Source organism: Gymnoscopelus braueri (assembly GCF_963280865.1).
Source record: "Gymnoscopelus braueri genome assembly, chromosome: 16".
Classification (NCBI taxonomy): domain Eukaryota; kingdom Metazoa; phylum Chordata; class Actinopteri; order Myctophiformes; family Myctophidae; genus Gymnoscopelus; species Gymnoscopelus braueri.
Window position 1 is genome coordinate 43501689 of NC_137616.1, and position 11684 is coordinate 43513372.

An 11684-nucleotide genomic window follows, 5' to 3' on the forward strand; every position below is an offset into this window, starting at 1 on the left:
TAAATAAATAATAACAATGAATGCAAGGAATCTCTGTAAGTATGTATGTACGCCTGCAATCCACAGAGTGTGTAGCCTTATGTGATGTATAAACAAAATATATTTTTTAAACAAATATTAACTTAGGGTAAGGTATTGTTAATATAATTGGTAATATGTGATATGTGATGGTGAATGAAAGGATTGTTTCTTTTTAAAATGTATTGGCAATAAATGTTTAGTAGTAGTAGTATTTTATTAACGATAACTAGGCTAGCCTAAAGACAATGTCTAACAAAGTCAGTGACAGATAATAATCAATAATCAACAAGGTTGATTTGTCACTATACTGATACAGGTAAGAGCAGCAGCATGAAAGCGTGGTAATGTCTGCAAAACGGTGCAACATCAACAGAATAGCAATAAAGCTAGGATAAGAAAACAATATCTGTACCAACTCTCTCTCTCTCTCTCTCTCGCACACACACACCCACCCACACACCCACCCACCCACCCACCCACGCACGCACACACACACACACACACACACACACACACACACACACACACACACACACACACACACACACACACACACACACACACACACACACACACACACACACACACACACACACACACACACACACACACACACACACACACACACACACACACACAAGGTTGCCTGATAGCCATAAGACTTGTTTGTAAGAGGTGTGAGACTTCCACACCAAGTTCACACGTATGTCTGTGGTAAAGAGTCTATTGTTTATGCTGCAGTTTGTGCACATGCATGCGCACGCATGTATGCCCCCCAAGTGTGGCCAAAAAGACGTGCTTGGGTGTGACAGTGTTACAACTAGACTAGAACAGACAGGAGCTCAGTCTATTCTGCAACAGTGAAGACCTATGTAGGACAACACAGATATTGGACAAAGTGAGTAAGATAAGATTTAAGAGGAGAACAGTAGAACAACCTGGATCAAGCTCCACAAGTGTTTTATGTACAATACCACCAAGGTGTTAATTAAAAACACTTTTGGAACTTGATTCAGCGTGCAGACTCTGCCGTTCTCCTCTGGTATTCTGCTTCTGGCCAGCACTATGTGGTGGATGTGCATGCTTTGTTTTTTGTTTTGTTTTTGTTGCATAAAATAACATTTAAAGCTATTATGTATATCTTTAAATATACTTATTTAAGTATATTATCGTCACCTTGCTAAACTAATGGCCTAAAGTAATTTTTTTCAAGTTTTTCAGAAAAAATATAAACTGATCCAAAACAAAACTATATGATATTTCTTAATCATTTCACCCAAAACCTTTATAACAAATTATGACTATTAACATTAAAATAACACTGTCTGTCAGTTGTGTAACAGAAGAGATTTAATTGGTTTAAATAGGATTAAAACTGACTTACTTAGGCCAAATGATTTAAGCAATTCTTTTGGCATTTCTTTTGGCCTAAGTCACAAAACCATGACTTAGGCCAAAAAAAAATGCCTATTTTGGCCTAAGTCACACTAGGGAGTTAGGCCATTATACTAAAAGGGGAGGGAACAGCATGATCCTTTTCAATTAGGAGATAGGCGACTTTACCAGAGGTGGCCAGTGTCATGAGGAGCTGACTTATTTCAATATATATATATAAATTACGTAGGCCATTAGTTTAGCAAGGTGACGTTTATGATAATTAATGGTAATACACATAAACCTAAACTAATTATTAAATTACTATTGGTGTTTTTGTTTCTTATTTCTACACATTATCAAGCCAGTCATGTCAAAGAGAGTGAGGTATGATGGAGGAGTCAGGGAGGAGAGGCAGGGGGAGGCTGGAGAGCAGCAGCAGGACAGCGTGGTATCTATCGATGAAAGAGCACACAATCTGAGAGACCAAGGCTCTCAGCAGGAGGAGGACGAAGAGGAGGAGGAGGAGGAGGAGAGCCCGCAGTACGTTAACGAAAGAGCACGCAGACTCAGAGACCGAGGCCATGGCTCCCAGAGGGCTGGACGGGATCAAGGTAAACATTAACACACGCACAGCCATTATCGCTCTTGTCACAACCTTACTGATTACATGATACATATTAAAGAATATACAGTAGGAGTTTAAACATAAAAAAAAACATTATTTCTACACGCGGCTTGGCAAAGTAAAAAGATATTTTTTTGCTAACAAAAGCGTTTCAGCTCAATAAAATAGTGAACATAGCTGATCTACATCGACACGTCAAAACATTTAAACAAATAGGCATAAGGGGTACGCAGTGTCCGATTGCTGTGCAAGGCCTAAGAAGAAATGGCGCCCTTTTTCACATTGGCTTATAATAGCGCCACTAGCACCTACAATAACCTACCTGACCTGGCGGAGACCTGTGCTCTCATGAGCACTGTTTCTAATTTTAAAGGGATAGTTCACCCAGATTGTGAGACTTTAGAGACTTGAATTCATGGACATTTTTTAGTTTTTGTCACATTTCAAAGCCAATAATTTGATGACCAGCGGACCTGTAGGCAGCGGTTCTGGTAGGAGACACAAAGGAGACTCTTTGTGTCTCCTACCGGAACCGCTGCCGGTCATCAAATTATTGGCTTTGAAATGCGACAAAAACTAAAAAATATCCATGAATTCAAGTCTCCATGGAGGGAGTAATCGATAGGAAAAAAAGTCATTTTGGGGGTGAACTATCCCTTTAAGTAAAGTCGTCGTTAAACTGTCCTCCTTGGTTTCCTGCTTGTACGTTGAGTTGAGTTCAGTTATATGGGTCCAAACACACCCGGGGTCCTGACACTCTGTGTTCTTTGAAATTAAACATTGAAGCTGATCATATTAACGTTGGACGCTTTTGTGCTAATATCTTCCAGTTATCCAGAGAGACATCGTCAGAGCGCTGACATTGTGTCTTATGCTGCTGAGTCTGCTATTTGTAGTGAGAACCGTAGCCAAGGTCATTGACTGTGAGTATCAGGAGGTCAAAGGTCAAATGCATGCTCTCACAACAGCAACAACTGTGTTTATCGTCAGCTTGTGTTCCTTTGCAGATCATTCCACCACAAACCACTCAAAGACCGACATCAACCTGACCATGGAGAACGCCCAGCTAAAGTCCGACTACATCAACGTGACCCTGGAGAATGCCCAGCTAAAGTCCGACTTCAACATCCTGATCCTGGAGAATGCCCAGCTAAAGGCTGATAGAGACCGGCTGAAGACTGACTACAACAACTTGACCCTGCAGGGAGACCAGCTGAAGACCGCCCACGACAGCCTGGTCCAGGAGAATGCCCAGCTAATGTCCGACTTCAACGACCTGATCGTGGAGAAAAAACAGTTGAAAATCCAGCTTACGAAAGAGAAAGCAGGTGAGAGATGTTATACACCTGTGTGAATAATGTAGGTGCTCTAAGTGATGTTTGTTAAAATAAGTGTTAAATAGCTCTATATCCCCCATGGCAATCATTGCTATATAGTGTTTGTTCAGTAAGGTGTCTCCCTGTTTCACATGTCAGGATGACAATTTCATCCAATCAGGAGAGAATTTATACAGGATGCAGAATAAGCTAGTGGGTCACAGACTAATTTGCAGTATGCTGATTAAGACGTAACAAGGTGTACTTTGTATAAAGTTAGACAATAACATAATATGTCATTTATTAGACCGTAAACAAACACATTTATACCCTAATCATACACAATAAGCAAAAGTAAGTAAGTGTGTGTGTGTGTGTGTGTGTGTGTGTGTGTGTGTGTGTGTGTGTGTGTGTGTGTGTGTGTGTGTGTGTGTGTGTGTGTGTGTGTGTGTGTGTGTGTGTGTGTGTGTGTGTGTGTGTGTGTGCGAGGGCCGGTGCGTGCTTTTAAACTTTTATTTATTTATAAAAGTATATACTTTATACTAACCCTAACACTGCAGGGCTTTCCACAAGGAAATGCAGTAGGCAGTCAGTGGGGAAAAGTAGTCAGCTAGGCGGTCCAGAGAAAGATTTTGTCTATAAAAGCCCACATTTGGTGGCCCATGGCACATTCTGATGCCACCATTCTATCAAACATGTATACGCTGATCTTAATTGCTGCATATTTTAATGAGTTTTCCCACCCGATTGTAAACATAGTGAATTATTGTAAACTATGCTCTTTATACGTGTTTGCCCACACAGTCGGTACATAGCTATTGTTTAAAATCCTCTCTATAGCCCTGATCAGAAAAGTTCTGATATTATTATAAAAAATGCATACTGTATAATGATAATGATAAACTGCTATCTAGTTTATGTATTGACTTTAAATTGAGATGGAAACTCCTCAGCTTTGGTGAAACTCACCGCTTTGATCAAGGATTACACACACATAACATACAGAGAGAAAGAGAGGGGGGGGGGCTGGGGTATTGCAGCAGTTCAATGAAAATTGACGTCATGTTTGTAGTTTGTACAAAGAAAATGTAACTCATATACTGTAACACACTCTGGTTGTAGTTGTGCATGTGTGTATTAATACAGTAACATGGCTTCATGTGTGCCCACGTCACATGCAACTTTTTTTACTCTGTACTGCACTGTACTTTACTGCTGGCGTGCAGTGGCGACTGCACTAATGTACATTCTCCGTCAGTGTTGCCAGAGAGAGTGAGGAAGCGGGCCATCGAGTGTAGGAAGAGACACAGCAAAGATCCTCAGTTTAAATTGAACTCAGAGAGCATAGCAGTGACAGATAGTTGAGATCAATCAACGGCTGGGCAAATCCAAGAACCCATGGAGAGGGTGCAATGTTGGGTGTTCTCTAACTTGTGTTTTTTGTCCACCCTATGGCACACATAATCAGTTAAACACTGCTGTGATCAATCTAAAACACTTTTAGCATTTCTACTTTTCTGTTGATATAGTTTGGATTTGAACATTGATTGTTGTGAAATTATTACTATTAAGTTGATCAGCAGCAAGAAACATAAGACTGGCGCTGGCGAACAAAGTGATGCATGAAGCAAGCACCCAGGACTCAGATTTCTCTAGTAGTGTATTGAATGGCAAGTAGGGGGATGGGAAGGGGGCTTCAAGTAAGTACAGAGACAAGGCGCACGTACAAATAACCTTAAAAAGGAAATGAAGACAACGTGGCATGTTGAAACATTACCGTGTGGTTTCAACCACACGCCGCTATGTAAGGTGCACAATAACAAGTCTCATGTAGGTTGCGTCTCCCTCGACATCAGAGACCAAGCTGCCACAAACCCGTGATTCCGGGTGAGAAGTAGCAGCATCATTCTCAACATGATTGCATTGATTGCATGGTTTTTAACACATTGAATGCCAAAAACGGTCCGGACCGTTTTTGAGGGTCCAAACGAGAAGTGCCGAAAACGGTCCGGACCGTTTTTGACCCAATTCTATTTTTATACGAGTGGCCCACGTGGGGCGCTAAAACGAAACTTTGACATCACCCAAGGAGTTTCTGAGAAGAAGAGGCTGGATGTGGCTCCATGTCAAAAATCCTTCCGGTCGGCGTTTTCAATGTTATCTCCTTGACTAAAAGCTTAATATCTCCATTTCTTTTTAATGTGGTGGAAACGAGCCGTTTTCGATCGGCGATCACGCTGCAATGGAGGGTCGCGTTGGAAATATTATTGTTCCAGGAGTTAGTCGGGACCCTCCGCCGTCTCGCACGCACGCTTTGTTTACATGCACTTCCGCGTCGGGGCTTCTCACAGCACGAAACGTATAACGCAAGTGGATGGAAGAATTGCAGGCACTCAACGTATAATATTTTAATAAACCTCTGGCACCCAATGTGTTAAGGCTGATGAAAATAAAGTATTTCTCTTCAAACTGTAAAATCAGTCAATATATCCAGGTTTTCCAAAATCCATTTGTGGAGAAAAAGAATAACACAGATGTATCCGATTTCCCATATTCCATCCTGATTGCCTAAGATTGGCTTCCACAGTTTTGCAGGATTGGTTCATTTTGAACAAAATGCCTCAAATCATGAACACAGCTTGCGATTTCCGTGAAGTTTCACACGCACATTTCTATTAGGCCAAGGAAGAAAAAGCCATTTCAATTACTGTAGGTGCCCCTTTCAATTCCACCATCAAGCATTGCGTTCATACTGTAGCTACTCACACTGAAATGACTGCATGTCTTTGTCTTTGACATAATGCAGGGCTTTCCACAAGGATATGCAGTAGGCAGTCAGTGGGGAAAAGTAGTCAGCTAGGCGGTCCAGAGAAAGATTGTTGCTATAAAAGCCCACATTTGGTGGCCCATGGCACATTCTGATGCCACAATAACGTACCTGACCTGGCGGGAGACCTGTGCTCCGAGGAGCACTTTTTCTAGTTATCTGTGTGTTGCCTTTAATTTGGGGCCTCAGTTTTAAAGGTGCTATAGAGTGTTTGTTCACTAAGAGGGGTATACATTTTCAGGACGGGATACCAATTTCATCCAATCAGGAGAAAGAACTAATACAGAACACATGATAAACAAGTGAAATTGGAAGTGAGGAAACAAACAATGAGAAGACATAATTGGATCTGGAACATAATGATAAATGATCCTTGTGGCGTCCTCTCTCCAGATTGGAAGACATATGTAACCCACCTGAATTTTTTTTTTCTGTATAGCAATGATTACTATCAGAATATAGAGGTTTAACTTTTAACAACAAATATTTAGATTTAACCAAAAAATATCACTTTCGGCACATTTAACCACTTGAACCATAACGTATTATGGGGTGAACATTGCAGATATACAAGCTCAGAAGTCATCGTGTTGCTATTTTCTGTGTATTGCCATTTGTAAGTATTTAGAGCAAATATAGGTTATTATAGAGTATGGAGTTGTCAGAGATAGGACTAAAAGAGGTGATGTATAGATAATGTAATACTTTTGTATGATAATAATACAAACAATAATGTCTATATTAATGCATTGATACATTACAGCATGTGCAAGAATGCATGCAGTACAGGTATATCTAAGTAAAATGTTGATAAAGTGCACATCTATGCATCAGGTCAGTGCATTCAGGATGCACACACACAGTGTTGAGATAAGTATTAACACCTCTCAGCTTTCTGTTCTCACCATAAACACTGACCACAGTTTGTTTCCTTCATTCGAAGAACTTTGCCCCCACCCCCCACCACAAGTTTCCACCCACCTATGCTAATATGTTCCATCCTGCTTTGGTAGACTACAGAGAGAGAGAGAGAGAGAGAGAGAGAGAGAGAGAGAGAGAGAGAGAGAGAGAGAGAGAGAGAGAGAGAGAGAGAGAGAGAGAGAGAGAGAGAGAGAGAGAGAGAGAGAGAGATTCTTTTTAACCACCTTTAATTTAAATAAATCATGACATGTCAGATCAAGTGTGAGTAATTGATGGTTTAGATTTGTTTAATCTATAGCAATACATAATAGAAAAATAATCCAGATAGAAACTCATCACCACTATTCATTTGTGAATAAAAACCAAAATCCACTCTGATGATTGCTTCTACCAAAAGCCCATCTCCTGAAACATTTAACATTTCCCTTTTTTATTTGTTTATAAATGTCCATTTGGCCGTTCCCACTCCAAAATGCATGCATGTTGAATTTGATTCACACTAAACCTCACAATTTAAACACACATTTTTCAGTGTTTCAAACAAAACTTCAAGTCTTTTGGATTAATCAATGGATAGTAGTTTCTGGCTCCTTAAAAAAAAGGCACATCATCTGCACTGTGGGATTTATCAATAACAGCTTAAACAGCCAGCAGCCCCACTGATCCTCCACTGTGATCATCTGATCTCAACTGAAAGTTCCTTCACCTTTAAACTTTCACGGAGCAAGTTACATTCATGTGGCAAAGGGAGGAGTAAATCTTCTCTGTGTTGTAGGGCGTGCAGAACCACACACACACACACACGCACACGCACACACACACACACACACACACACACACACACACACACACACACACACACACACACACACACAGAGACACACATGTTTGCGCGTACACACAAACACAAACTTTCTCCCTCTCTCTCTTCCAGTCTACCTACTAATTAAATACTAGTTTTTTTTTCCAGATTTGAATTGTTTTGAGCACATTCAGAAAAGAATCCGATGACACCTCCAAATTATTGGCGACCCAGGGGGGGGGGGGGGGGGGGGGAGGTTTCTGGCCCGGCGCCAGGATGAAATGACTGAGGGTGCAGTTGAAAATTGTGAGGGTGCGCGACCCGGTTTTTGGGCGTTTTTTTGTTACTTTATTTCGGTTTTAGGGTTAGGGCTAGGTTAGGCTTATGTCATTTCATTCTTATTTTTGGCTGATTTTACCGATTTCTTTATCAAAAAAATAATTATAAAAAAATAATTTTTATTTTTATTTTTTTCCCAAAATAAACTGAGGGGGCACAATTTGAAACTGAGGGTGCCAGGCCCCCTCAGACACCCCCGTGGCGCCGGGCCCGGGGGGTTTGACCCCCATGTTGAGAACCACTCGTCTAGATAGAAGAATGTGCACATATGCATCAGCTCAGCCACAAAGCTTTCAATCTGTTCTTACCATTGATGTTGTTGTATTGATGTTTTTTCGTTATTGTTGATGTTGTGCTGTGTAGTTGTGCTTTATAAAAAACGTTTTAAAGCTACGTGAAACAAGTGTCAGTACTCAGCTTTGTCTAGTGGTGTGTTGAAATGGAAAGGGGGCATCAAGGAAATACAGAGACAAGGCGTACGTGCAAACTCTTAAAGGAAATGAAGACAATGTGGCATGTTCATTTTACCACTGTGTGGTTTCAACCACACGCCTCTCCATGTAAGGTGCAGTCAGTGGTGCACATTACAATAACAAGTTTCATGGAAATCCAAATCTCATACTGTAGTTGTCATAATGCTGCAGAGTGAGAGAGCTGCATCAAGCTCAACATGATTGCATTGATTGCATGGTTATTATGATGAGAAACAAACAAACAATAAAACATGTACGTATTTCAAAATACGTTTGTGGAGACAATCCACAACCACGTCACAGGCAGGAAATGAGGATCTTGAAAGGTGAATCCATTCTTGCACACAGACCCTGCATCAATTTGCTCACAGGCCTCCGCCACCGCGGATGAATCTGTTCATCTGTTGTGGTGGAAATTAAAATCCCCACCGGTTTCAGTCAGTAGTTGTCCTTTAGCCGAGGCAGAGCACAGGACGACTGTGCTCAGCCACAGCTCATATTTGGCTCTGACCACCATCAGACCCTTCATTATTTCCTCACCTCATATAGGACTTTGGCGGAAGGTTTTTGGACCAGAGGAGAGCCACTCCTCCACTGGTACTCTCAAGATGGCTGAAAACACCCTCTCCCCCACTCCCTCTTCCAATCAGTCTCATATTTAAAGTGTCACTATTCGTTTCCTTTAAACAGGGTTACATTGATGCTTTTAAGTTTTTTCTCTCTTCCTCACATCTCTGGCCCCGTTTCGAATAAGTGTGGAAACCCTTAAAATCACTCATGACTTTTTTATGATAATAAATATAAGCCAAACGTGTTTGAGTTTATGTTCCTAAGCCTGTAAACGTCATGAGCAGTCAGTGTAACCTCCTCTTCCTTTTCTGTTCATCTGTGATCTGACAGATTTTCTCCTTCTTACTCTCACCCTTCCAGGCAGTTCTGCAGATCCAGATGAGTGCTGCTTCGAGTATCACACCAAACCCCTGCCTAAGAACAACGTGGTGACATTCCAGCGCACACACATTCACTGTGTTAAGGCCGGAGTTCTGTGAGTATGATATTCTCATCCAGGCATATACTTATTGTATGGTATACCTATACATTAATAACATCGAACACATTGTACAGGTGAAGTTGTTCAGAGCACTTTTTTTCACACAAGAGTGAAGATACCAAGATGTTACCTACAGTATATGTCAGCTTCCAGTTAATGTAGATGATAGCGGGCTTTTAGAATGATGAATTAATATTTTGCAGATTATATTAGTCAAGAATAACATGTCTCTTTCTTTTCTTGAAGCTAAATAATCACGCTTTCCAAGTATTGAACTGTCAAAAATGTTATTGGTTAAATTTAGGCCAATATGGCAATACAAAAACAACCTGTCATAATTATCTATAAATATATAGCAATATCTCACAACAGGCCATGGTATATTATCACAATTATGAGATGTTCAACCGCCTTAAAGGATCTACACCATGAATTTAAAAAAAAATGTAATATTTAATATCATATTGTTTATGTCCCTCAAACGTTTTTCAAAAGGTTTGAGCCTAAATCAAACCTCAGATATAATCATTCCAACTAACTACTCTCTGGCTTATAAAGCACTTTCACCTGCAATACCACATTGTCCTGATTTGCACGTGGCGCTATTGAGCCAGTTTGTATGCATGTTATCTCCTGGTTCTGAGTGGAAAAAGTTTTTAAAAAAATATATATATATATATTTATTTATTTTTAAGTTGGAACTGAAAAATGGGAGGGATTGTACCGCTATTGACGTCACTTTCGGGGCCAAATCAGTTTGTCCTGTTTTGAGACCTATTTACATAAACCCCAGATATGCTGTGAAAGCCTGAGTGCTCAAACTGGGGTATTTTTTGGGATAGAGGAGAGGTAGGGGAGACCAAAAACACACAAAAAAGAAGGAAAAGTTCAAATTCATGGTGTACATGTAGTCCCTTTAACTGTGATACAATTACAATCAAAGCTTGGAGTGACATTGCTTTTATAAAACAGCTAAAATATGGCAATATTGACATATTGACATGATATAAGAATTTTCAAGAATCAAGAAAACTTTATAAAACATATGTGTTTTATTCATTCTTCCTCCGATCTAGACCTCCAGCTGCGGTAATGCATCTTATGCAGAACAATGTAAATTAACCAATAAGCTGATAAGCATATTATTTTAACAAACGGCTAATCTGTTTAGCCGTTGACATGCCTACAATGTAAAATGCTACACCTTAATGATAAAAAAAATCTTCTCTCTATCTATCTGTCTGTTCTAGGCTCATAATGAAGAATGGTTGCAGGTTCTGTGTTGACCCAACTCAGAACTGGGTCCAGAGTATCATCGCCACTGTGGAGTCCAAACGGGTCTAACAAGTCAAAGTCGAGGGTTCTGGGTGACTCAGGGCTGTCTAATACCTGGTAGAAAGCAGTTCCAGACACCCAGTTGGTTTTGTGACAATGCTTTGACATGCACGCCAAAGTTTTGCTTCATGACAAATGGAACAGGTTTCCAACTTAGCTTTGTGTAGCCAAGTAGTCAAAAAGTAAATCTCCCAGGTTTCTAGTTTTGCTTCCTCTCTCTATCCTGACAATTATGTTCTTTAAACCAGTGGTTCTCAACCTGTGGGTCGGGACCCGCTGGGGGGTCCCTAAATTATTTTGGGGGGTCCCCACATTGTTGACTCAACAGTAAACAAAGCAAAAAAAAAGAAAAGAGAGCGTTATGAGCTTATAGTTCGGCTATTTTCACAATATTTATCTGTGGAACAGAGTCAAACTAAAAGTAATGCCTGCAATTCCAAATGCTCATCAGGGTGGGGGGTCCTCAATTCAAATATGATTACTTTGGGGGGTCGGGCCTGAAAGGCTTGAGAACCACCGCTCTAAACAACAAAATTAGAAAGCAGACAATGCTGTAGTTCTTCCAGTATCAACCTGTGGCAATAAAAAAAAATGTCT

The 11684-nt window shown here is 40.5% G+C and overlaps 1 protein-coding gene across 1 annotated transcript; it reads left to right on the plus strand.

The window, feature by feature from the left end:
• Positions 1-1765: 1765 nt before the first annotated feature.
• Positions 1766-11301, plus strand: LOC308102988 (uncharacterized protein; the record flags this gene model as incomplete). The annotated part of the gene is made up of 5 exons (XM_080452841.1): positions 1766-2009; positions 2854-2946; positions 3031-3351; positions 9632-9746; positions 11003-11301. 5 exons carry the CDS (start codon positions 1766-1768, stop codon positions 11094-11096), a joined length of 867 nt encoding a protein of 288 aa, XP_080308967.1. The 3' UTR covers positions 11097-11301.
• Positions 11302-11684: the final 383 nt, after the last annotated feature.